The 27377-nt window shown below is 35.4% G+C and overlaps 2 protein-coding genes across 2 annotated transcripts; one reads left to right on the top strand and one right to left on the bottom strand.

The window, feature by feature from the left end:
* Positions 1–7830: 7830 nt before the first annotated feature.
* OR2B3 (olfactory receptor family 2 subfamily B member 3) lies at positions 7831–8936 on the bottom strand. Its single transcript, XM_004043522.3, has one exon. The coding sequence runs from the start codon at positions 8869–8871 to the stop codon at positions 7930–7932; it is 942 nt and encodes a 313-aa protein (XP_004043570.1). The 5' UTR covers positions 8872–8936; the 3' UTR covers positions 7831–7929.
* A 12192-nt stretch (positions 8937–21128) lies between these two features.
* Positions 21129–24341, top strand: LOC101129673 (olfactory receptor 2J1). Its single transcript, XM_019029013.3, has 2 exons — positions 21129–21497; positions 22399–24341. The coding sequence occupies exon 2, from the start codon at positions 22760–22762 to the stop codon at positions 23519–23521; it is 762 nt and encodes a 253-aa protein (XP_018884558.2). The 5' UTR covers positions 21129–21497; positions 22399–22759; the 3' UTR covers positions 23522–24341.
* The last annotated feature ends 3036 nt before the right edge of the window (positions 24342–27377 follow it).

A 27377-nucleotide genomic window follows, 5' to 3' on the forward strand; every position in this document is an offset into this window, starting at 1 on the left:
TCACACTGATCATCTCAGGCTTGTTCTTTGCTCCCACTTTTGTTTTCATCATTTGCTGCATTCTATAACTATATTCAGCTTCTGGTCCTTTATTTTTTAAAACAATATTTAATTGACAATAAAGATTGTATATATTCAAGGTGTACAGTGTGATGATTTGATATACGTATACCCTTTGTTTTTATTTCTTTTCTGTCTAAATCCACTCCCATCCAATTCATTATTGACATTAATGAATACATTTGACTTATTCTCTGTAACCCCTCAGCTTTATGTAGGGATACGGTATATATATATATATATTTTTCCCTATTATAGCTTTAATTTTAAAACATTATCCTTTTTGATGGTATTAGTTTCCTTAACGTCATCCTGCTGGTGTGGAAATGAAAAGTGAATGATAAATTCTTACTACATAGTTAATCTAGTTAATGAAACTATCATTCTCAGCAAACTAACACAAGAACAGAAAACCAAACACTGCATGTTCTCACTCATAAGTGGGAGTTAAACAATGAGAACACATGGAACAGGGAGAGGAACATCCCACAGTGGGGCCTGTCAGGGGTGGAGGACTGGGGGAGGGATAGCATTAGGAGAAATACCTAATGTAGATGACGGGTTGGTGGGTGCAGCAAACCACCATGGCACATGTATACCTATGTAACAAACCTTCACGTCCTGCACAGGTACCCCAGAACTTAAACTATAATAATAAAAAAAGGTAAAATAGCGATATAAAATAGAAATTTATGAGTATATACTGATAAAAATATAAAAAAGTGAATACATGAAGGAGGAAAAGGGAAAACTCTTATGGCACATCAATTAATGAATAGGGCATACTAGGATTGGAGAATTATTAATAGATGTTAAAATTAGTGGGTGAAAGTTTAAGACATTTGCATAGTTATGCTGTCTGCCACAAATTACTTATTAATTTCTCAGAAAAAAAGCATAATGAGATCTGGGGGACACCATGTTAGTTAAGTGACTAAAGTTAACAGCATCGATTTTAAGACAAACTATCCTTATACACTTTTCTGAAATGCTGCATCATTATTGGCTCCTGAATGGGAGAAAATATAAAGAACATTTTGGAGATAATTAACAAGATCTGAATATGAACTATTGATTACATAATAGTATTATGTGACTATAAAATGTCCCAGTTTTTATGATTGTACTGGCTATGTATGGAAGTTAATGTCCTTAGCAACTATACACTAAAGTGTATGTAGTAATAAAAAATTTGGGAAAAATTTCATAGATATGAAAACTATATTTATATATTACATATGTATAAAAGTAAGGCAAATGTAAATGAATGATGACTCTGGAAAAGGGTATTTAAAGTTCTGTATTATACTTGCAACTTTAAAAATTATATTAAAAATACATTATAAATGTAAAATGTAGTAAACTACATTAAATAAAAAGATGACAATAAAAAGAACACTTGTGGTTATGATACTTCCTGCCAGATCAAGGCCTTAGCACCTACTGTTTTGTCTACTCTGAGGAATTTACTACTTCACTTATAGATCTGAACCTAAATGACACTTCCCTAGAAGAGCTTTCCTTGAACCTTTCCTGGTTTAAACTAATCACCCATCCATTTTATTCATGAAGCCTTGTCATTTTTACTTTATAGTACTTAGTACAACTTGTAATTACATGTTTAGTAGTATTATTTGTTTTCTTTCTCCCACGAGACTATAAAGGTTGTGAGGGAAGGAATTGTGTCTGTCTTATTCACTAACAAATACTCAGCAAATAGCAAAATCTGTATGTATAGTAAGCAATTGAAAAACATTAGGCAAGTTTATAACTATTTTAATATCTGTATATACTATAGATCTATATATAATATCTTTGCTCTGGATGTGCACTTAGGAAGGCAGAGAAAATTTAAGTGTCTCTGATTTAGGTGGTATGTGATAATAATGTAGATATGAGTAATATAAAAATATTTTAGAACATTGATGGTGATTCAAATTTTAGAGCTCAACCCACCTTATTTTTGTTATTTAAGTTACTAATGCCCCCCAAAGTATAAATATTTATAAAATTATTTTTAAGAAGACTTTGGGAAATTATTAATGGTAAGCTTGAAGGTTGGAGTAGATATTTCTAAAATTAGTTGCCAAATTTATAAATACATTAATAAAAATTTCACTATCAATTTTTATTTCAAATAAAATTCAACTTTAGGTTATTATGGTTTTAAGATGGTGTCTAATGGGAAGCAAATAAACATTAATGCAAGACTTTTCAAGGTGAAATAGACTTAGATCACCAGTTTTATGATGTTTAGACTTTTTCCTAATACTTAAGAAATTGTATGATGAAATCAGAAAATACAGAAAAATAAGAAGCCTGGAATAAAAATTTCCTGATATCCTGTCACTTACCTCACCACAGTTAGCTTGGTGAACTTATTTCTAGTGTTTTCTTACACATATAGGTATACATAAAATTAGGGTCATGTTCTAAGTGTAGAATCGTTTCTTGAGTTTTCTCCACCACTTAACAGTGAGTATTTCTCCATAATATTTTTTTTAAGTGGCCAATTAACATATGCTGGTAAACAAGTCCATCATAATAGCTTAAACCAACAAAGATTTCATTTTTGCTTATGTTTTGTGTTTATTGAATGTTGCTAGGGACTCATCCATGTCATTGTGCATTAGGGATCCAAACTGATGAAGTAGACACTATCCAAAGTTCTCTAGATTGTTGTGATAGAGGGAAATAAAAGTTGCAAAACACACTCTGCCCTTAAAATGTCTTCCTAGAAGTTAAACAATCACTGTAACCACTGGGCAGTTATTGTGAGGCGTTCCAAATGTGAGTTTGGAAATGTCCCTATATCCCACTCATTGAAAAGTAGCTCCTCCATCCATTGTTCTTCATAACCCTCGGGTTCCACTCAGTTGTTAGGTTCATTATCTGCCTTCTAAGTTATTGCAGGTGATAGTTTATGAAATGTTTCCTTATTGTTTAACATGGATCACTGTAGTCTCCCTTCCTCCCTCCCTCCCTTCCTTCCTCCCTCTCTTCCCTTTTTCCTTCCTTCCTTCCTTCCTTCCCTTTTTTTCTTCTTTCCCTTCCCTCCCTCCCTCTCTCTTTCTCTTTCTTTTCTTTTCTTTCTGTCTCTTTTTCTTTCTTTCTTTCTCTTTCTTTTCTTTCTTTCTTCTCCTCTTTCTTTCACCCTCCCTGTCTTTCTTCTTTCTTTCTTTTTCTTTCTTTCTCTCTTTCTTCTCTTTCTTTCTCTCTTTCTTCTCTTCTCTTTCTTTCCTTTTTTTGAGACAGGGTCTCCTGTGTCTGCACTCTGCAGTGGTATGATCTTGGCTCCCTGCTGCCTTAACCTCCCAGGCTCAGTTGATCCTTCTGCCTCAGCATCCCCTAGTAGCTGGGACTACAAGTGTTTCCTCCTACACCCAATGAATTTTTGTATTTTTTGTAGAGATGAGTTTTCACTACTTTGCTCAGGCTTGTCTTGAACTCCTGAGCTCAGGCAATCTGCCCACCTTGGCCTCCCAAAGTGCTGGGATTACAGGTGTGAGCCACCAAACCTGGCACCATAATTTCAATCTCTCTCTTTTTTTATTAGACTTTTATTTTAGGTTCAGGGGTACATGTGCAGGTTTGTTATGTTGGTAAATCGTATGTCATGGGGTTTGTTGTATAGACTATTTCACCACCCAGGTGATAAGCATAGTATATGATAGGTAGTTTTTTAGTCCTTAAAAAACTAAACCACCCTCAAGTAGGCCTCAGAGTCTACTTTTCCCTTCTTTGTGTTCATGTGTACTCAGTGTTTAGTTCTCACTTATGAATGAGAGTGTGAGGTATTTGGTTTTCTGTGCCTATGTTAGTTTGCTTCAGAAAATGGTCTTCAGCTCCATCCATGTTCCTGCAAAAGGCATCATCTAATTCTTTTTCTGTGGCTGCTTAGTATTCCATGGTGTATATGTAGCACATTTTCTTTAGCCAGTCTACCCCAGGAGAGGCCGGCAGACAAGGGAGCACTCAGATTAGACTGGTCCCATCCCACAGCTAAGATAGCCCTGCTCCTTTCAGGTCTGGCAGTTACCATAGGCTGAGACCACCTAGAGGAGCATGGTGAGCTTTGGGGGAATGTGCGTCTCTGGCCATGCTCCACTGCAGCCGTTCCTGTGTCAGACCCTCTGGGCTTTTCACAGGCTGAAGTCCTGTCCTTGCCACCTTTCCAAATAGCTCTCCCTGTCAGCTCAAGTGTCCGCGGGGTCATGGGGTCTCCTGCAGCTGGGATTCTGGAGGTCTGTGGCGAGAGTGGCCACTCCTCATGTGTTCAACGGACCTCTTCCCCAGGAGTCACTGCGGGCCAAGAACATGGGCTAGAAACGAGTCCAGGTACTCTGCAACTCCGTGCAAAGTTCCCAGGTTTCTCACCCTCCAGCCCAGGTTCTATGTCCTCCCTCTGTCCACTCTCAATGCCTTCCCTCCGAAGATCGGCTCGGAGTATGCCAGTCTTCCTGATATCCTGGTCTGTTGTGGAAGATGTTCTTCCTGGCTGTGTCACTGACCATCTTGGCCCCTCTCAGTTTCAGGTTTTACTATCATATTCCTCATCGTCTGCCATGTGATCCTTTCGCCAGTGCCTCATATTTTAATTTCCTAACATTTGTTTCAGGCTGATTGAGAACCTACCTGGAACATTGTTTTGATTGCCAGAGGGAAAGAGAACATGGTAGAGTATGTACTAGATTTTGAAGTCATCAAAAAATGACCCACATCATTTCCCTTCACATTTTGTTGGCAAATCATATTAAACAGCCAGGTCTGCATTCGATAGGACAGGGATGTGCAATTTTACCATCTGCCTAGAAGGGGAGAAAAAATAAAATATTTATAAACATTCCTAATGTATTCAATTAATGAAAAATACACTACTTTCAAAATACTCAAGGAAATAACAAATAGGAACTTTATAATGTTTCTGCTTCTAAAATTCGCATATTCATCAAAAGATGAAACTCCCCGACTTTGCAAAAGCTCATGAAGCAACCATTCTCATTTGCTATATACAGTGATCTATCTGGGAATGTGGAATGTTACAAAATTTCTACAGCACAATTTGACCATATCTATTAACTCTTAGATCTTCTAAGAAATTTATAATTTGAGCCAGTAATTCAGTTTTTCATAATATAAACTGACATTTAGGCACAAATTCATATTGAATTATTGGCAGTAGTAGTAACAATAATCAAAACAAGGAGTGTAAATGTTCAACAGTAGGAAAGTGGTTAAATGGGTTTTAATACACTTCCTTGGTGAAATTAAATTTGCAGCTTTTTTTTTTTTTTTGAGATGGAGTCTCGCTCGGTCGCCCAGGCTGGAGTGCAGTGGCGCAATCTCGGCTCACTGCAAACTCCGCCTCCTGGGTTCACACCATTCTCCTACCTCAGCCTCCCGAGTAGCTGGGACTACAGGCACCTGCCACCATGCCCGGCTATTTTTTTGTATTTTTAGTAGAGACGGGGTTTCACCGTGTTATCCAGGATGATCTCGATCTCCTGACCTCGTGATCCACCCGCCTCGGCCTCCCAAAGTGCTGGGATTACAGGTGTGAGCCACCATGCCCGGCCCAATTTGCAGCTATTTCAATTATGTTTTAAATACCAGAAAACATAGGAATATTTTCTGATATAATGCACACGAAAAAACCCAAACTCCGCTGGTAGTGAGTTGGGAGAAGTGCATAAAGGTAGATTGGGTAACAACAGAGATCCAGGTAAAAGGTGGATCCCTTTGTGTTCTTTCGTTTTTTGTGTTTTCTGAAGATATGATCGATATAGGAAAAATGATTCCCATTAACATTTCTATAATTAGCTCTATAATTAAGAGGTCATTCCACATGCCTGAGGTAGAACTTGGGACAAATATGGAATTTGACAAAAGGGAAAAACAAGGAGAAATGCTATCCAGGGGAATCAAAGAGAAGAATTAAAATAGAATTTGAAATAAAACTCAACAGACATTTCTTCAGTCTCTTCTTTTTCCACTTATTTGAAATGTCATTTAAATATTATAATTATATGATATAATTATAATTGTAAATAATTATAATTATATAATATAATTATATATAATATAATAATATATAATATTATATAATTATATATAATATATCATCATAATTATATGTGATATAGAACTATATATAATATATAATTATATTACATCGTCAACCTCATCTTGCCTGGTTTTGTATTGTTTAACTGTGCTAAATTACTTGTAATGATGAAGTGTTTTGTTTTGTAAAGCTTTCTCTGTTGCCTAAAATGTTGCCTCATCTGTGTCCTTACATTACTAACTGTAAACCATCATTTAAATGTCTCCGTTTAAGGATCATTGCCTTCTGGAACTAGCACATTTCTTCAGCAGAGGAACTGTGATATTTCTCCTCTGGACTACTGCTGTCTTGTGAACAATAAATGTTTATTGAATGACTACCACAGATAAAGAGTAAGCTAATTCAGTTCAATATGAGAAAAAAGGATTCCCATTAACATTTCTATAATTAGCTCTATAATTTAGAAAAGATTCCACATACCTGAGGTGGAACTTGGGACAAATAAGGAATTTAACAAAAGGGGAAGAAAGGATAAATGCTATCCAGAGGAATAAAGAGATGAATTGAAAATACAATTTGAAATAAAACTCAACTGACATTTAAGGTTTCCAGATTGAGATGCACACACTTAGCTGGTTTAAAACCAGCTAGATTGGTTGGGCGCAGTGGCTCATGCCTGTAATCCCAGCAATTTGGGAGGCCGAGATGGGTGGAGCACCTGAGGTCAGGAGTTTGAGACCAGCCTGGCCAACACAAAGAAACCCCGTTTCTACTAAAAATACAAAAAAGTAGCTGGGCGTGGTGGTGGGCATCTGTAATCCCAGCTACTTGGAAGGCTGAAGCAGGAGAATCGCTTGAACCCAGGAGGTGGAGGTTGCAGTGAGCTGAGATCGTGCCATTGCATTCCAGCCTGGGCAACAAGAGTAAAATTTGTTCTCAAACAAAACAAAAACAAACCCAGCTAGACTGAAGCCAAATTACATACCAAAAACAGTTCTGAAAAGGTGCATATGATGAATTTTATCAAGAGATCAGAGGGTTCAAAGTGTTTGAAGACTTTGATTCTGATGGAATAATTTTTGGCTTGGAATAACTGGTAATTTAATTATAAGGATATTAAAATCCCTAACTAAAGGCGTAGACAGGATGGTTATAGAATAATAGTATACAAGTGGGAGGGCAATCCATCAAAGTCTCCTGACTACCCTGAAGTTGATAGGAAATTGACATGACTTGTCTCAAGGAACAGAGTACATTGGGGGAACTTCTGAAAAGAAAGGAGTTTCTAACTTTGAAGACGTGTCATATGGGTTCAGCATTGCTTCCCTAAACAGAAGAAGACTTTTCTTTCTTTCCTTTTTTTTTTTTTTTTTTTTTTTTCCTGAGACAGATTCCTACTCTGTCACCCACGCTGGAGTGAGTGGTGCGATCTGGGCTCACTGCAACTTCTGACTCCTGGGTTCAAGCGATTCTCTTGCCCCAGCCTCCTGAGTATCTGGGATTACAGGCATGCACCACCATGCCCTGCTAATTTTTTTGTACTTTTAGTAGAGATGGGGTTTCGCCATGCTGGCCAGGCTGGTCTCGAACTCCTGACCTCATGTGATCTGCCCACCTTGGCCCCCACAAAGTACTGGGATTACAGGCGTGAACCACCGCGCCCAGCCAACAGAGGAAGGATTTTCTGTTGACAGAATTCAGTGAAATCACCAGAGCCTGGAAAATAGGAAAATGAGTTCAAAGGTCATTACCATCATTGAAGATAAGGAAAGACTAAGAAGATTCTCATCACAATGGAGTACTTCTTATTTCTTACAGAAAAAGATTCTTGGCATCACCCTCTTGAAGGCCTCCTTCATATCTTTATTTCTAAGGCTGTAGATGAGGGGGTTCAACATGGGTGTGATGATTCCATAGAAGAGGGAAACCATCTTTCCCCAGTCCTTAGAGGTGGATGAAGGTGGTTGAAGATACATATAAATGGCTGTTCCATAAAAGAGGGACACCACAATCATGTGGGACCCACATGTCCCAAATGCTTTTTGCCGTCCTTCTGCTGACCTGATTTTTAATACTGCTTGAGCTATGAAGCCATAGGAGATGAGGATCAATTTCACTGGAATTAGAAGAATTAGTACACTAAAGAAGAAGAGCTCAGCCTCAATAGGCTTTGTGTCAGCACATGACAACTTGAGAAGTGCAGGCACCTCACAGAAAAAGTGGTCCACTTCCTGGTGACCACAGCGTGGCATGTTAAGAGTCAAGGAAGACTGCAGCACTGAGTTGCCAAAACCAGTGAGCCATGAGAAGGCTGCCATCCTTAGGCAGAACCAATAATTCATGATGACTACATAGTGGAGGGGTCTGCAAACAGCCACATATCTGTCAAAGGACATAACAGCCAGAAGGAGACACTCTGTAGCACCTAGGGCCAGGAAGATGATGAGTTGGGCCACACAGCCAGCATAGCTGATGGTCTTTTTGTTGCAACCAATATTTACCAACATATGAGGGGCTGTAGTTGTGGTATAGCAGAGATCTAAGACGGAGAGATTAGTGAGAAAGAAATACATGGGAGTATGAAGTTTGGGATCCAGAATGCACACCATCATGATGGACACATTGCCAAATATGGTGATTGTGTATGATACTAACAGGACCACAAAAAGGGGCATTTGTAGCCAAGCCCTATCTGAGAAGCCAAGTAGTATAAACTCTTTTGGGGAGCTCTCATTTGCCCAATTCATGATGACTCATTTATTTCGCACTCCTAAAAAAATGTAAGATAGGAAAGCAATCAATGTTTGTTTATTGAATACACTTACTGGAGCTGAATTAAATTTAATGAATAGCTCAGCATCAAATACAATTTACAGTCAAGTGAATAAAGCCCTTGTGAAGTATAATATGGTTACGTTTAAGCTTAAAAGTAGTTCCTGTGTTTTCAGTAGTGTTTAAATTACTTTAAAGAAAATCATTACATTTAAATGACATAAAGTATGTAACATATGCATAACACATGGAAAATTGTGAGTTCTCAATGCATTTTATGTTCTCTCCTCTTCTTACCTCCTAACCTATCTTAATAAACAGTTTAGAAAGAAATATTACTTTTACTCCAATTATTTTAAATTTGGCCTGAAAATGCTGAGTAATATAGAGGTTATAAGAGTTGAATCTAAATCTGCAATTGATCTAAAGAAATTTTGCTTCTTTTAGTAACATCTTTACGTGTTTTTTTGAGTTGTGTCTTTCTCCTAAATGCCATGCATGTAAGTCCATTTCCACAAAGAACTACCGTGGGTATTAGTAATAAAATTATGGTTACTTGTGATATATAGTAATGACCACAGGTGTCATCTCCCCATCTGCAAATACCTTAATTAAAATAGCAAAACTGATAACATAATTGTTGCTTTACTTAACATGTGCCAGAAACTGCTCAGTGTGTGAAATACATTCTTTGTAATTCTCATCAGACCCCTCACAGTCACGGTTTGCATTTTATTGCTTCTGTGATTCAGTAAGAATAAATAATTTGCACACTCATTATTGGTGAGGTCAAGACTAACACCTAGGATTTAAAGATCATTCTTTCTTTTATACCGTATTTCCCCCTAAATACACAGATAGTACAATAAGAATGACTGCATACAGCACAAAACTGGTCATAAATTAAAATAGAAACAAACCAAAAGTCATATATTCAAGTTGATTTTCTTCAGTCTGTAAAAGTCATCAGTTATTTAGTTATATTACCTAAGTGCACCTAAGTTTCTTCAGTCTACTTTGCATGTTTAAATGAAATGTCATTGAGGTGGTTTACACCATTTGAATTTGCAAGCATAAAAATAGAAAGATAGACTGAAGAGAGAAGAGAAAATAAGTATTGACACAATTTACCACAGAATAAGATAACTTTTCCAGAGTAAAAACACTGATATATAAAATATAATTTGATAATGGAATGAATAAGTGAAAATGAACAGAGATGACCTTGAGATTTTTAACTTCTTCCATTATATATGATATTTTTTAGCTATAGATACACATTATTTTTTGGCAAATAACAGTAATACACCTTTGGTTGAAAAATAGAAGAGAATATGAGATTAGGCTTTTTTGAATGTCCATGTAAATTTACAAAATGATAAATATGTAAAGTAATACGTACATTAGATAACTTGATTTAGCCACTTTATAATGTACACATATATCAAAACATCATGTTGTACACTATAATATATACAATTTTTACTCATTAATACAATTTTTTTATATCAGAAAAAGACTACACAGAAAGATAAAACATAAATGGCAAAATAGAAAAATATACAATGTTTATGGAAAAAATGGTTATTTTATTAAAATATAAATAATTATTACATAATAATAAGAAAAAGATCAAAAGTCCAATGGAAAAAAATGAGCAATGGACATAAATAAGCAGTTTGGGGAAGAAAACAACATAAAATGACAGTGAAAGTATAAAAGATTATAACTTTTTCATTATTGAAGAAACACAAATAAAAACAAGAAGAAAGTATCACATTGTCTTCCTACTTAGTAGCATTAAAAAAAATCACTGTTAAAGGTTAGCTGTTAGGTACAGTGCCTCTGGAGCCAGAATCTGCCAGGGTTTTATTACTGGATTGTGTGATCCTGGGCAAATGAATGAACATTCTTGTGCTACATTAAAAAACAATCTCTGAATTGATAAAAAGAGAGTATTGTGAAGCTCAAGTGAGACAATGTATACACATCTGAACTTAGGACCCTGTCCCAAGCATACTAAGCATTTAATGAATGTGAGCTTGATATCAATAGCAGTATCATTAATACTAATCACTAATAAGTCATTAATAGTAGTACTATATCATTATCTCAGCTTGTCTTGTATACGAGAAAACAGAAAATTTACTATTGGTGGTTCAAGTGATTGTTATAATTTCATAATATTATAACATGAAATTATTGAATTTCATATTATCACTTTGTCTTTGTTTCTAGCATAATATACTGAGTACATAGTTTTCCAGTAAATGGAAGTTAAATCAATGTAGTAGGTGATATCTGGTTATCTAAAGGGCATGGAATAAAAGAGGACCCTATTCAGTAGCTGTTATTTTCTACTCCTATTTTTTCACATCCTCTTCTCTTCACATTTTATATGGCACTGATAATTTCTCTTATTTTCTTCATATTTTATATGGCACCAATTTCTCTTTTACATTATCAGAAAATGAACTTACCTCTTGACAAGAACATGTTGATTCCACTGTCACGTTGACTTTTTGTCCTATTTCTATTTTCTACATGAATCAAAAGAAATCTTAAATCCCACTGACCGTTTTTATGTACAGAGATATAATGAGCAAACCATTCAAAAGGGTGAAAGGATATGAAGGATTTTTGGAATCACTGAAAATACTTCATATTGATTTCAAAGTTCCCAGGAAACAAATTGGGCATTCTGATTATTTAACATGATGCAACTCAGAGGCAGGGATGTAGGTGAGATGTTCTTGAGAGATCCTTCCCACTCATGGTAATATAATACACTGTATTAGACGCCACTCACCTTTTTTCTAAATGTCCAAGAGATATTCACGCCTTTCTTTGTGCTGTGTTTCAAAGGAAGTCTGGTTCAAAGACAGATTAATAAATGCAGTTGAGTTTTTGAATTTTCAATCCTTACGACATTCTAACTCAACTACCTTTTGCCCACTGACCAAGAATGAAATTAGCATGAAACCTGGACTGCATCAAGAACATGTGAGAAAAATACTTATGAGGAGAGGAAAATGTGTATAGATAGTGTGTCTTCAGTCATTGGGGCATTTTTGACTGACATGGGCTCTCCTCACCAGGTTCCTAGTGGATTTCTACAACGAGAAGTTGACTTTATAGACATCAACAACATTGGAAGTGTCATGGAAAGAAAGTTATGCCTTTAAATAAAGCCAACCAATATTTATTAAGGGAGTACCATTCACACAATTCTGTGTCCTCTTTTTAGCCCTAGGGATTCTAGAGTCCCTCAAGTTTAATTGGTCATTATGTCCAGAGAGTCAATAAGTCAACTCTATTCCTAACTGGGCTGGTTGCATAATACTACCACATATGTGGTTCACAAATTCTAAAACTAGGGTGAAGATTAGAGTAACAAAAATAAACAATGAAAAATAAATTTAAAGTTGTTTAATTAGGAAAGCACAAGGTTTAATGAACTTATAGCCCCAAATTCCTTTTAAATAGTTGCAAGGTCAAATAGGGAATCCTATGATGGCGTATGGGGAAAAATAATATTTCTATTTTCACTGATTTTTGTAATGTGTTTGTAAACTAAAGCTACCAGAGATCTGTAGGTTAAAAATTATGTCATACAAAGTCACTTAACATATTAATATACACATTGAAATTTAAGGTTAGCATTAATTCACTGGGTCAGAACACACAGAAATTACATGAAATTGCAATAGGGGGAATAGTTTTTGAAAGAAGCAGCTGAGGGCTGGGGCGGTGGCTCACGCCTGTAATCCCAGCACTTTGGGAGGCCGAAGCGGGCGGATCACCTGAGGTCAGGAGTTCAAGACCAGCCTGGCCAACATGGTGAAACCTAGTGTCTACTAAAAATACAAAAAATTAGCTGGGCATGGTGGTGGGCGCTTGTAATCTCAGCTACTCGGGAGGCAGAGGCGGGACAGGAGAATCGCTTGAACCTGGGGAGACAAGATAGGCCATTGCCCTCCAGCCTGGGCAACAAGAGTGAAACTCCATCTCCAAAAAAAAAAAAAGCTGATTTATGCAAGTTATGACTTAATATGTGACTTAATAAGTGCTTATCCTAAGATTTTAGTAAAATAAAGAAGTTGTAATTGAATTGAGCATCAGCCTAGATATAATCTTAAGGAAACTAATGTGCTCGTATTTTAATGTATCTATTTTTCCTCATTTTTCTTTTTGTGTAGAATATGATCATTTTCTAAATTAGGACATTTTCTTAGCCTGTGATTTTTGTAACTATATGACATCTGTTATAGCTAATAATTTATATATAAGTTTAATATACATATATACATACTTTATGTAATATATATTTGTAATTAGTTTTCAAATACAATTTGTTGTGCTTGGATTATAATAGAAAAGTTATTTTTTGTGGTTTTACTTTTTTAAAAAAATTTTACCTTAAGTTCTGGGATACATGTGCAGAATGTGCAGTATTGTTACATAGGTATATATGTGCCATGGTGGTTTGCTGCACCTATCAACCTGTCATCTAGGTTTTAAGCCCCTCATGCATTAGGTATTTGTCCTAATGCTCTCCTCCCTGTGCCGCCACCCTTCAACAGGCCCCAGTGTGTGATGTTCCCCTTCCTGTGTCCACGTGTTCTTATTTTCAACTCCCACTTATGAGTGAGAACATGTGGTGTTTGGATTTCTGTTCCCGTGTTAGTTTGCTGAGAATGATGGTTTCCAGCTTCATCCATGTCCCGGCAAAGGACATGAACTCATTCTTTTATATGGCTACATGGTGTATATGTACCACATTTTCTTTATCCAGTCTATCACTGATGGGCATTTGGGTTGATTCCAAGTCTTAGCTGTTGTAAATGGTGCTGCAATAAACATATGTGTGCATGTGTCTTTATAGTAGAATTATTTATAATCCCTTGAGTATATACCCAGTAATGTGATTGCTGGGTTAAATAGTATTTCTGGCTCTAGATCCTTGAGAAATCACCACACTGTCTTCCACAATGGCTGAACTAATTTACATTTCCACTAACAGTGTAAAAGTGTTCCTATTTCTCCCCAGCATCGCCAACATCTGTTGTTTCCTGACTTTTTTTTTCCCAATGAAATGATTTGAATGGACACTTAAAACTGTTCATGAGTATACAAGATGATAAAGAAAACATTTATTAAATGAATAAAAGCTAAAAAGTGAAATGTTACAAGCAAATATCAAATATCCCGAATCTCTAGAATTTTATTGTTGAATATGCCTTAGTTATTACAAGTGGTCTTTATTCTTGGTGACTTAGGGATTCCCAAGAAATGTGCAATCACTCCTGGCAACTCAAAGTAGTAATAAGTTAACCTCAAGAGAACAATCTTGGTTAAAAAAATAAATTTTAAGTGTATTTTATAAATTATTATTATTTTTGTTTTACTTTAAGTTCTGGAATACATATGTAGAACGTGCAGGTTTGTTACATAGGTATACATGTGCCATAATGGTTTGCTGCACCTATCAACCTGTCATCTTTAAGCCCTGCATGCATTAGGTATTTGTCCTAATGCTCTCCCTCCCCTTGCCCCCCACCCCCTGACAGGCCCCGGTGTGTAAAGTTCCCCTCCCTGTGTCCATGTGTTCTCATTGTTCAACTCCCACTTATGAGTGAGAACATGAGGTGTTTGGTTTTCTGTTCCTGTGTTAGTTTGCTGAGAATGATGGCTTCCAGCTTCATCCGTATCCCTGCAAAGGATGTGAACTCATTCTTTTTTATGGCTGCATAGTATTCCATGCTGTATAATTGTATTAATAGCACATCCAGGGGTGCAGCATTGCTACATGTCTTCTCTATCCAGGCACACTGATCGATCAGGGTAATTTATTTATTCATTGTTTGCAAGGTTCTATGCCAGCCAGCCAGTGCCAAGGACTTCAGAGATAAGCCACAATACCTGCCTATGTGTCTGGTTGGAACATGAACATGGAAACAAACCATTTAATCATTTACTCAATAAATCTTTATGTCATGGTGATAAGTGTCAGGCACTGTCATGTGCACAGGAGATATATTGATAATCAAAAGAAATAAAGTCTCTGTTCTAATGAAGCTTACATACTAGTAAGGAGATAGAAAACTAATAATAAGTAAATAGATATATAATACAATGTCAGATAGTGATAAATGCTATGAAGAAAAAGAAAGCAGGGTAAGAGAATCAAAATTAGCTGAGGCTGTTACTTTAGACAGCATGGTCAGTCAGTTTCTGTGAGGGGGCAACATTTGACCTGAACAGAGTTAGGGGTTCTCATTCACTTGGAAGATTCTAAACTGAGATTTCGAGTTTGAATTTTTTTTGAAATGTTGCCAGTTAATGTATCAATAATTTATCAGCCGGTGTTCATTATATAACATTATACTTTATTATATAACATTATACTTTAACAAGGACACTAAGCACTAAACTATTTAAAGATCTTTGTCTTTACAAAGGTACTACAAAGGAAACTACAAAGACTGTAGTTTCTGAAGTTAAGAAATGCAGACCGATCCTTTGTTTCTGCATTCATCCATTTGCATTGCTATAAAGGAATACCTGAGACTGGGTAATTTACAAAGAAAAAAGTTTATTTTGGCTCACAGCTGTTTCCTGACTTTTTAATAATATATATATTTTATATATATTATATATATATATATATTTTATCATTGGGATTAAATTTTGGCCTGGTGTTCACTTTCTTTATATATTTATGAACAATTTAATAATGAGGTGAAATAGCCTTAAGTCTGATATATGATGCACCCACATATAAATGGAAATGGCATGCACAAAGACACTTTACTATTGGAACTGTATTGGAAAATTTATGAAATTTTAGGTAAAATTGCACCTAAAATTGTGTTATTAGTGACTGTAAGTAGCAATGCTAAATTTATTGTACTTGATGAATGAATGTATTTAGGCTAGTCATGGTTACTTTGGTTTAAATGTCTAAATAACATCTTTAGTTTTAAAAATGTGTTTGTAATTTGTACTATTGACAGGAGGATATTCTTGGACTGCAGCGGTTATTGGCAATGTGTGATTTGTGTTTTCTTATTTTATAGAATTATCTAATGTAATATGCTGATTTTTTACAGGTAATATTTAGATATTTCTAATAATTGTATATTTGACAACCTACTAAAATGATTTGCTTTGGGAAAAAACTGAAAAACAATACTCAAACATAGGCTGCCTGTAAGAGGCTAACTTTAACTTAAAGAACACACATTGACTGAAAAAAGTATTTCATGCAAGTAGAAACCAAAAGACAGCAGGGGTAGCTCTACTTATATTAGACAAACTTTAAGTCCAAAACTGTAAAAAGAGACAGAGAAAGTCATTACATGATAAAAGGGTCAATTCATCAAAAGGACGTAACAATTGTAAATATATATACACCTAATACTAGATCATCTAAATGTATAAAGAAACTATTAATAGACCTAAAAAGAAACAGACTGCAATACAGTAATAGCAGGGTTTTTCAATACTTCACTTTCAACAATGAACATGTCATCTAGACAGAAATCAATAAGGAAACACTGGACTTGAAACGCACATTAGATCAAATGGACCTAACAGACATATATAGAACATTCCATCCAACAGCAACAGAATACTCATTCTTCTCAAGTGCAAATGGGACATTATCCAGGATCAAATATTAGGGAACAAAATAAGACTCCACAGTTTTAAGAAGATTGAAATCATATCAAGTATCTTTTCTGACCACAAAGTTATGAAAGTAGAAATGAATAATAGGAGAAAATTTAAAATATTTACAAACGTGGAAATTAAACAACATGCTCCTGAATAAACAATGGGTTAAATAAAAAATCAAAAGCAAAATTAAAAAAAATCTTAAGACAGATGAAAATGAAAACACAACATACCACAACTTATGGCATGTAGCAAAAGAAGATATTAGCAAGAGGAATGTTTGTAGTAATAAATGCCTATATTAAAAAAGAAGAAAGATCCCAAACAACCTAATGTTACATTTCAAGAAACCAGAAAAAGAGAAGAGCAAACTAATCCCAAAGTTAGCAGAAGGAAGGAAATAACAAAGATCAGAGCAGAAATAAATAAGAAGCTAGAAAACAATAGAATGCATTCACAAAACTAAGACTTGAATTTTTGAAAAGATAAAAACAATTGGCAGAACTTGAGTAGACCAACTAAGAAAAAAAGAAGACTCTAATAAAGTCAAAAATGAAAGAGGAGACATTACAATTGATACTACAGAAGTACAAAAGCTCATAAAAGAATACTATGAACAATTTTACACCAACGAATAGGGTAACCTAGAAGAAATGGTTAAATTTCTAGAAACATAACAAAAATGAATCATGAAAAAAATAGAAAATCTGAACAGACTAATAATGAGTAAGGAGGTTGAATCAGTAATAAAAGTCTTCTACCAAACAAAAACCCAGAATATGATGGATTTTGCATTCATGGTTTGGAAGAATTAATATTATTAAAATATATGTACTACCTAAAGTGATATGCAGATTCAGTGCAATTTCTATAAAAGTTCAATGACTTTTTTGTTTCACAGAAATAGAAAAAGCAATTTAAAAATTCATATGGAATGACAAAAACCCCTAAGTAGCTGAAGCACTTTTGAGCAAAAAGAGCAAAGCTGGAGGCATCACACTACCTGTTTCAAAATATATTACACAGTTATAGTATTCAAAACAGAAAGGTAGTGGCATAACAACAGACACACGGACCAATGTAATGTGATAGACAGCCCAGAGATAAACTCATGCATTTGTGGTTAATTGATTTTTGCCAAAGATGCCAAGAATGAACACACTATGGAGAAAGGGCAGTATCTTTAATAAATGATGCTGGGAAAATCAAATACCCAAATACAGAACAATGAAATTGAAACCTTATTTCACACCATATGCAAAAATCCACTAAAAATGGTTTGAAGATTTAAATGTGTGACCAGAAAATGTAAAATTACTAGAAGAAAACATAGGGAAAAATGTTCTTGAAATTAATCTTGGCAATAATTTATTGGTGATGATCTCAATAGCACAGGAAACCAAAGCAGAAATAGACAAATGGGATTACCTCAAACCAAAAACCTTCTATATAACAAAGTAAATAACGGATTGAAGAGACAACCCATGGACTGGGAGAAAATATTTACAAACCATACATGGCTAATATCCAAAATATGTAAGAAATGCAAACAACTTAAATTTGTTAGCAAGAAAACAAAGAACCCCTTTTAAAACTGAGCAAAACACTTATGGACATCTTTCAAAAGATGACATAAAAGACTAACAGATACATAACAAAATTTCTCAACATCAAGGAAATACAAATTAAAACCACAATAAGATATCACCTCATACCTGTTAGAATGGCTATATCAATAAAATAAGAGTTAATAAGTATTAGCAAGGATGTGGAGAAGGGAATCCTTATATACTAATGGTAGTAATGTAAATTAATACAGCCATTATTGAAATCAGCATGGAGGTTCCTCAAAAAAAGATAGAATTACCATATGATCCAGCAACTATATTTCTGAGTACATAGCCAAAGAGATTGAAATTAATATGTTAAAAATATATTGGTAGATTTTCCTCTAATTTGGTCTTAACGTCTCTCTTTGAAGAGGAGCCAGAAACTCTAGCCCTGCTCTGATGGGCTCCAGTGGAGGTGGTTGTGGTTGTGGATGTTTTCAGTGTTTTTTTCGTGGAATACTTCTATATCCTGATGGAGAGCTAATGCCTAATTGTCCTATTTATGACCAGGTGTCCCTCTCACTGGAAACTCATTTTCACTGGCAGACACCCTTGTGGCTCTTGTCTGACTAATGTGTCCAGTTCATTCCTACCAAGATAACCACTCTTTAAGAGAGCCTTGTCCAGAAAAGAAGTTAATTTCACATATGTCAGTCACGCGAGACACAAGTAAAAAAAAAACACGTAATAGAAGTAGTTTTATTACTTAAAGATCCAGAGAGAAGGAGGAAACTTTCCTCACAGGCCTAACGGGAGAAGGGGCAGCCCTCAGAGACATGCATGCTCAACCAGTGGGTGGGTAGCAAGAGATAGTGAGTGACAGCCGAGAAGGCCGAAGCCTTTACTGGGGTATACAGCATTTCCTAAGCAGGGAGTAACTGATTGCTGGGTTTAGAGCAAGCAGGCATGAGTTCTTGGGAGTTATGTTGTATTGAGAGGTGTTCACTACTGCAAGTCTGCAGTCCATGTGGGGTGTGGGGATCAGTGGGATAAGTCAAACAGGTTGTATCTAGGTGCTCCACAGGAAGGTGGAAACCAAGAGGCCAAATATCTGGATTGACCACCTTGAGAAACTGGGAGAGGAGAACTCGAAATTGTGTTAAGGGTGACTAAGCCCTGCTTCTGGTATGAGAAAGTTCAACTTATATTGAAAATAAACACTGAGGCAACATAAAATCATAAGAATTCACTACAGATATTTGCACTACCATGTTCATTGTAGCATTATTCACAATAGCTGAGATATGGAAGGAACTTAAATACCCATCAATGGATAAACAGATAAATATATAAAAGGGATATAATGTGATATATATGAGCCGCATTATCTATATAAAATGGAATACTATCCAGCCTTAAAGAAAAAAGGAAATTCTGTCTTTTCAACAACATTCATGAACCTGCAGGACGTTATGCGAAGTGAAAGAAGCCAGACACAGAAAGACAAATACCACGTGATCTCACTCATATGTGGAATCTAAAAAAGATAAACTCATGCAAGTGGAGAGTAGAATATAGCTACCTTGCGGGCAGGGGATGGGGAAAGGGGAGATTTTAAACACAAGATATTTTTTAACCTTTTGCAGGAAAAATCTTGGAATTGAATTTAAAAGACAACTGGGATGGCATAAATAATATAGGTCAGTCTCAAAGAGCACGTCATTAATAAGGAACAGATAAACAGTTTAGTCTTTATGTATTCTAGTTTTTCAGTTGAATGGCTCTGAAATCACTCCTTTTTTTCCAGTTGTCTTGTAAATTTGACCCTTAGCCCCATGGAAAACTGAAAAAAAAATCACATGGCTCAGTAAAACCCATTCCCTTTATTGTAAATATAACTCACAGCATCTTTTCCCATATTTGTAAGTGATAAATTCACTGTCATCACAGTAAGACTATAACATCATACTGAAGATATTTCTGTGAAGAGTTTTGTATTGAGAACACCACACCAGGACAACTCCTTGAAGGGCATTAATTGCAACTTTGGGATTTATACTCCCAAAGGCCCCAGTCAGTGAAAGAGTATCCCATTATTATTTTTGGTTCCATAAAGATTCCATTTACTCTGGGATAAAGGGTCCATCCCCTGATACCTTGAATCCTCTAAAGTATTCCCACATTCTGCTAAAAAGCAGATCTTTTGGACAAACTCAGGCTCTCTTTTCGGTAGCAATGACAATCACAGTTATTTCCAGACTCTGTTCTCCATAGTTAGATTTAAAACATTGGCAAAAATGTTATAAGAAGGCAATTAGGTTGATGTTTCTAGGTTGCATGGCAACCAGAGAGCCCCTTCATCAGTTTATACATGATGAGGTCGTAGGCCAGGTAGAGAGTGACAGGGAACAGGGACAAACACAGGAAGGTCAGTACTGAAAGAAGTTGGCGCACTTCTTAAGGGGTGTACAGCTTCTGTATTTCAAAATTGCAGGAAGTGTAGATTTTAAATGTTCTTCCTACAAAAAAATGATGTCTGTGAGGTGATAGGTACATTAACTAGCTTAATATAATCATTCTATGATGTATATACATATCAAAACATTACAATGTACTCCATAAATATATATAATTATTACTAGTCAATGAAAAATTAAAGTAAGAAAACAAACCAGATATAGTATAAAGGAATGAATATGACATGAATTGGGAAAATGTCTCTTAGTAATAATTGGGGAAAGAAGAGACACTCAGCCATCCATTTTCCCTACAGTGTTTGACTTAAAAGAAGAGAGAAGGTATTTTATTCCAAAGTTCATAAAAGCTACATTTGATAGGGTCTTCATTTCCCTCTTTTCCTCCAAGAAGAAAATCGAAGCTGCAAACTTCTCTACGTGAGTTCTGGGGGTTTTTTTTTTGTCCCTTATTTCCTATCCTTTTTATCAGCTCTGGAAGAATGCTGAAAGACGGTTTATACAACAGAAAAATATCATATTTCACCTTTTAATTACTGTAGTAAGGAAATCAGGCAGCTGCATTAGGAAAGAAAATTATACCTGCATTAGCAAAAGTATCCACAGCATTTGAGTTCAAGTATCTTACAGAATATTACCTTTCAACCTAGCGAAACTTTTTAAAAAATTCTTGCAATTTTTCCATGATTTCTCAAAAGGTAATGATCATTTCATTATCAACAGTATGGAAAAGTGTACAGATATCTTTGTACCTGTCTGGAGCATTTGCACAGACTTGGCCCAAGTTCAACGTTCCTAGCTCTCCAGCTGTAACTCAACTAATTAGGCAAACCCTTACATCTTTTTCAAGAGTCAAGATTAGAATATTTGAGTTGTTAAAAGTTTTTCAAAACACTGAAGGTGAGTTGGGTATAAATAAATTTGTCTTTTGTCATATTTTATCAGAGAGTATGAGAGGAAGAGTTGGCTGTGGCAGGAGGGGAGCAGAAGGGGGATAGCAATGCTATTTAGGAATATTGAAGAAAACCCAGAAATACAAATTATAAGTTGTGATTCAGAATTTAAAGTATAGTTCAGTTATTGGCCTAAAGCATATAAAATTTTTTAGAAACCATGTTTAAGTCTTCTTGTCCCTGTCTAACAATCCTGTGTTATACATTCTTTCAATTTCAAATGCCACATTCTGACCTCCTCTTCACTGTTGTGCCTCAAAGCACTCTTCCTTTCTCTCTTACCCCTCCCGGTGTTTTTGTTAGACTCTGTAATCTTTCTGTCTTCCAATAATAATTATACCCCCATGTAACTTTGGAAGCACTCTATCACTGATATCTCTACTCTATTTCACTTTATTAATCAGCTTTGCTTATATTGTGAATTTTTATAAGTCGGTGTGCATGTCTGTTTAAACCTTCATTTGCATGTTACTTTAATCGTCTAGAAATAAACTGCTAGCATAAATAAATGAATATCATTTAATTCTTTCTATAATCATATTCAATTATTTCTTTTCATTTCATATTAATATTTTAAAGTGACTACCTAATTGCTCTTTAACATGGGAAGTTCCTATCTATAAGTAAGATTATTATGGCTGCAGTTATTCCTTTCTCTGTAACTGCAAAGTTGGAAATAGTCTGAAAATGCAAAAAAAATCAATTTAACTTTTTAAAATAAAAAATTATTTTCTTAAATATTGTCTTTCTGATTATGGAATATCCTAGTCTTCATTTATCCAAATGTTAACTCAAGGATGTGTATAAAAGAACTCAGTAACTTGAAAAGCTATTGCTTGTATCCACAGCTGGACAAATATCTCAATGACGCATACAAAGGAAACTGTATAAAAATTCTACTGCCATAATGGTGCACACTATCTGGAATTGGGATACTTTTTTCTCCAATCTGTTTGCAAGTGAGCGGTTGACAATGCATGGACAGACTTTGAGTTTATGCGAATCTTTCTTTAGGTACAGGAAAAATAAGAATGATGATGGAAAAAAAATGCAAGTTTTGAAGACTTCTTTATTCTACTTGGATTTTCTAACTGGCCTCATCTGGAAGTAGTTCTCTTTGTGGTTATCTTGATCTTCTACTTGATAACACTGATAGGAAACCTGTTCATCATCATCCTGTCATACCTGGACTCCCATCTCCACACTCCCATGTACTTCTTCCTTTCAAATCTCTCATTTCTGGATCTCTGCTACACCACCAGCTCTATCCCTCAGTTGCTGGTGAATCTCTGGGGCCCGGAAAAGACCATCTCTTATGCTGGTTGTATGGTTCAACTTTACTTTGTTCTCGCACTGGGAACCGCAGAGTGTGTCCTACTGGTGGTGATGTCCTATGATCGTTATGCAGCTGTGTGTAGACCTTTGCATTACACTGTCCTCATGCACCCTCGTTTCTGCCGCTTGTTGGCTGCGGCTTCTTGGGTAAGTGGTTTTACAACCTCAGCACTTCATTCCTCCTTTACTTTCTGGATACCCCTATGTAGACATCGCCTAGTGGATCACTTCTTCTGTGAAGTTCCAGCACTTCTGCGATTATCATGTGTTGATACCCATGCAAATGAGCTGACCCTCATGGTCATGAGCTCCATTTTTGTTCTCATACCTCTCATCCTCATCCTCACTTCCTATGGTGCCATTGCCTGGGCTGTACTGAGCATGCAATCAACCACTGGGCTTCAGAAAGTGCTTAGGACATGTGGAGCCCATCTTATGGTTGTATCTCTCTTTTTCATTCCAGTCATGTGCATGTATCTCCAGCCACCATCAGAAAATTCTCCTGATCAGGGCAAGTTCATTGCCCTCTTTTACACTGTTGTCACACCTAGTCTTAACCCTCTAATCTACACTCTCAGAAACAAGGATGTAAGAGGGGCAGTGAAGAGACTAATGGGGTGGGAATGGGGGATGTGACAGGGAAATCATGTTGGCTGTTGTTTTTCCTAGGGTCTTATCCATCTTGAAAGGTGGTTTCCCTGCTTCTTTGTGATTTGTGTTTCATCTAACAGCTCACAAAACATGGAATAGTTCAGTTCCCCCATTTGTTGCTCTGCTTAATATTTAGTTCTGAAATATTATGTTGAGATAAAGGTTTTGATTAGTACCATTTTGGTCTTTTACAATTCTATATTTATTTCCATGAAAATTGTGGACTGTGGTTTCAACATAAATAAATGTGTGTGTGAACAATTATGAGGAGATTATTTAAAAAATATTGGAAATATTTCTGACAATGTGCTAAATTATGAACTGACCATTGATATGTATAGGAAGAGAAGGGCAATATTGCAAAGATGTAGGCTGAAGAAGTTTTTGGTTATTGAATAAACCTTAAATGAAGCTAAAAATAGTCACAGCAAAGAAAAATAGTAAACATAATGAATAACACCATTTATTATATGGTAAAGGATATGTCATAATTTTTTGGTTGAAGTTCACTTTTTAAAGACACTAAATTATATAATTTATCCTGTAGGTCTGCATTCTTGTCACATTGAACAGTAAACTAATATCTCTTTAAAATGGCTCATTCGTTCATCTGTCCATTTATTCATTAACTTATTCTTCATTAGCTAAATCTTATTGGACGTGTACTCTCTCCCAGTTTGTGAAATTCTTGGTAACATGTATAAATATAACATAGTTTGTCTGAACAGAACGCACTCTCTGTCGGGAAAAATGGCAACATAAGATAAAAGATGAAGTATATGTACATGGCTTAATTTGTCTCTGGGGTTAATGCTAATAAATTAAGATAGCTTTTAAAAATCAGAAACAATATACTCTGATTACTCTTCAGATTGTATACATCTTTCACTTTTTAAAAATTGAAAACAAAACAATGTTTGATAATAAACTCTGATAATAAATTCATAGCTCCTGTAGGAAGACAATGCTATTAAATGAAACAAAACAGAATATGTGCTTAATTTGCTTTAGTTGGCCTAGTTAATGACATATTGAAGATAGCTTAAAACTCTTAACATCCTTGTTCTTTGCTGAATAGCATTATTAAAAAAATTTCTTTATTTTGATTTTATTTTTTCCAGCTTTACTGAGGCACAAATAAAATAACATATATTTAATGTGCACAATGTGATTATATATAAATCAAACCAAATTGTGAAATTATTACCACAATCAAATTAACGCATCCATCATCTCACATTGTTACTGTGTGTAGGGGGAGTGGGGAGGGTCAGGACACTTAAGATCTAATCTCTAAGCAAATTTCAAGTATACAGTACAGTATTATTAACTATAGTCACCATAATCTACATTAGATCTCCAGAATGTATTCATCTTATGACAGAAAGTTTGTACCATTTGGCTGTCTCTCCACTCCCCACCCTCCAGCCCATGGCAACCACCATTCTATTCTCTGCTTCTATGGGTTCAGTTTTTTTATTTTTTTGACACAGGGTCTCACTCTGTCACACAGGCTGGAGTGCAGTGGTGTGATCTTGGCTCACTGCAACCTCTGCCTCCCGGCTTCAAGCAACTCTCCTGCCTCAGCCTCCCCAGTAGCTGGGACTACAGGCACTCGCCACCACGCCCAGCTAATTTTTGTATTTTTAGTAGAAACTAGTTCTCACCATGTTGGCCAGGCTGGTCTTGAACCCCTGACCTGAAATGATCCACCTGCCTTGGCCTCCCAAAGTGCTGGGATGACAGGCATGAGACACTGTTCCTATCCGAGTTCAATTTTTTTAGATTCCACATGTAAGTGTTATCATACATCTTTTGTCTTTCTGTGTGTGGTTTATTTCACTTAACACAATATCCTCCAGTTCATCCATGTTATAACAAATGGCAGGATTTTCTTTTTATTGGCTGAATAATATTTCTGTGTGTGTGTGTGTGTGTGTGTGTGTGTGTGTGTGTGAGATCACATTTTCTTTATCCATTTCTTCAATGGATGCTTAGGTTGTTTCTTCATCTTGGCTGTCATGAATAATGCTGCAATGAACATGGGGGCATAGATACCTCTTCGAGATACTTACTTCATTTTTCTTGGATAAGTACCCAGTGGGATTGTTGGGATCACATCACATCTCACACAGATTTCACAAAATGTGAGAACATAGATTCCTCCTGCCTCCGTCGAAATCTTACCATCTGTAATATGTCATGTGTCACTCCAGCTTCTCAAGATCTACAAGACTCTTTTCTTTTCAAATTTATTGAAGTATAATTCATGTACAAAGAAATCTACACATTTTAAGTATATAGTTCAATGAATTTTTTTATATTTTCTTTTTATTGTATTTTTGTTAGACATCAAATATTGGATTTAATAAGCTATCGGAAAAAGTGTATAATTATAATCCTTTATACTGTAACAGTACTACACAACTTATAAAGCACATTAATATATTTTGTTTCATTAGAATTTTGGTCATCATAGAAACCCTAAAGCTTTGTTGACTATTTGCCTCTTGAAACAAAAGAAAAATAAGATATAAACATTATTGTTCCTATGTTAAAGATTAGGAAATTGAGTCTCAGAGAGATTAAGTAGTCTTGTCTAAATGCACGCACTAATAAATGGCAAATTTGAGTCTCAAAGACAGGTTTCTCAATATCAAATTGAAAGAATAGTTCAGTGAGTTTGACAAATGTATAATTGTGTAAATGCCACCACAATCAAGATTATAGGACATTTCTATTACTCCCCAAAGAACTTCCGTTTTGTAGTCAACTCTCCCCTTTTAGTCATAGCCTGAGGCAGCATTAATTTTCTCTAAATGTACTTGGTTTTTCCACTTTTAGAATTTCAAATAATTGCAGTCATGCAGTATGTAATCTTTGGGTGTGGCTTGTTTCATTTAGCATGATGTTTTGACATTTATTATGTTGCCACATGTATCAGTTACTTTTTCCTTTTTATTGCTTGTTAGAACTCCATTGTACGAATGTGCAACAATTTATCCATTTATCTGTGAAGTGCTTTGGGAGCATTTAAAATTTTTGGCTATTATGAATAATGCTGCTATGAAAATTTGTATACAAGTGTTTGTGTGGATGCATGTTTTCACTTAATTTGGGTAAATACCTTTTATTTGTACCTCTCCAGGAGGACCACATGCTTAGTGTATATTATCTTTATGAGATACTGCAAAAATGTTTTCAAGTGGCTGTTCTATTTTCACTTCAAACAGCAGTGTATGAGAGTTCCAAATGAACTCACATTCTTTCTAATACTTGGTATTGTCAGTTTTTATACTGTTCACCTCTCAAGTTAGGTTACCTGTGGCTATAATTTGCACTGAGGGGTGTTGACGTTGACCATCCTTTTGTGTGCTTTTCATATGCTTCATATATGTTATTTTGTGTAGTTTCTGTTGAAATATTTTACTCACTTTAAAAATTGGGTCATTTGTCTTCTTATTGTTGAATTTGAAGTTCTTTGTATATTCTGAACTCAAGTCCTTGGTCAAACAAATCTTTTGCAAATAGAGTACTGTCATATCTTTCAAAGAGAAAAATTTTAACTTTAATAAAATACAGTGTGTCATTTCCACAGAAAAAGCCTGGTGGCATTTTGATTGGGGATTGCATTGAATTTATAGACCAATTGGAGAAGAACTGGCAACTTGACAACATTGACTTTTCTGATCTGGGGACATGATATAGATCTCCATTTACTTACATCTTATTTTCTTTCAGAAGCATTTGAGGTTTTCATTGTTTAGCTATTGTCCATATTTTGTTAAAGTCACCTCTATGTATTTCATGTTTTTAGATACCACTATAAATTGTATAGAAA

Source organism: Gorilla gorilla, chromosome 5, assembly GCF_029281585.2.
Source record: "Gorilla gorilla gorilla isolate KB3781 chromosome 5, NHGRI_mGorGor1-v2.1_pri, whole genome shotgun sequence".
In the NCBI taxonomy this organism is placed as follows: Eukaryota; Metazoa; Chordata; class Mammalia; order Primates; family Hominidae; genus Gorilla; species Gorilla gorilla.

Coding starts and splice junctions, on each gene's coding strand:
- LOC101129673 (XM_019029013.3), top strand. CDS start 22,760: ATGTACTTCTTCCTTTCAAATCTCTCATTTCTGGATCTCTGCTACACC.
- OR2B3 (XM_004043522.3), bottom strand. CDS start 8,871: ATGAATTGGGCAAATGAGAGCTCCCCAAAAGAGTTTATACTACTTGGC.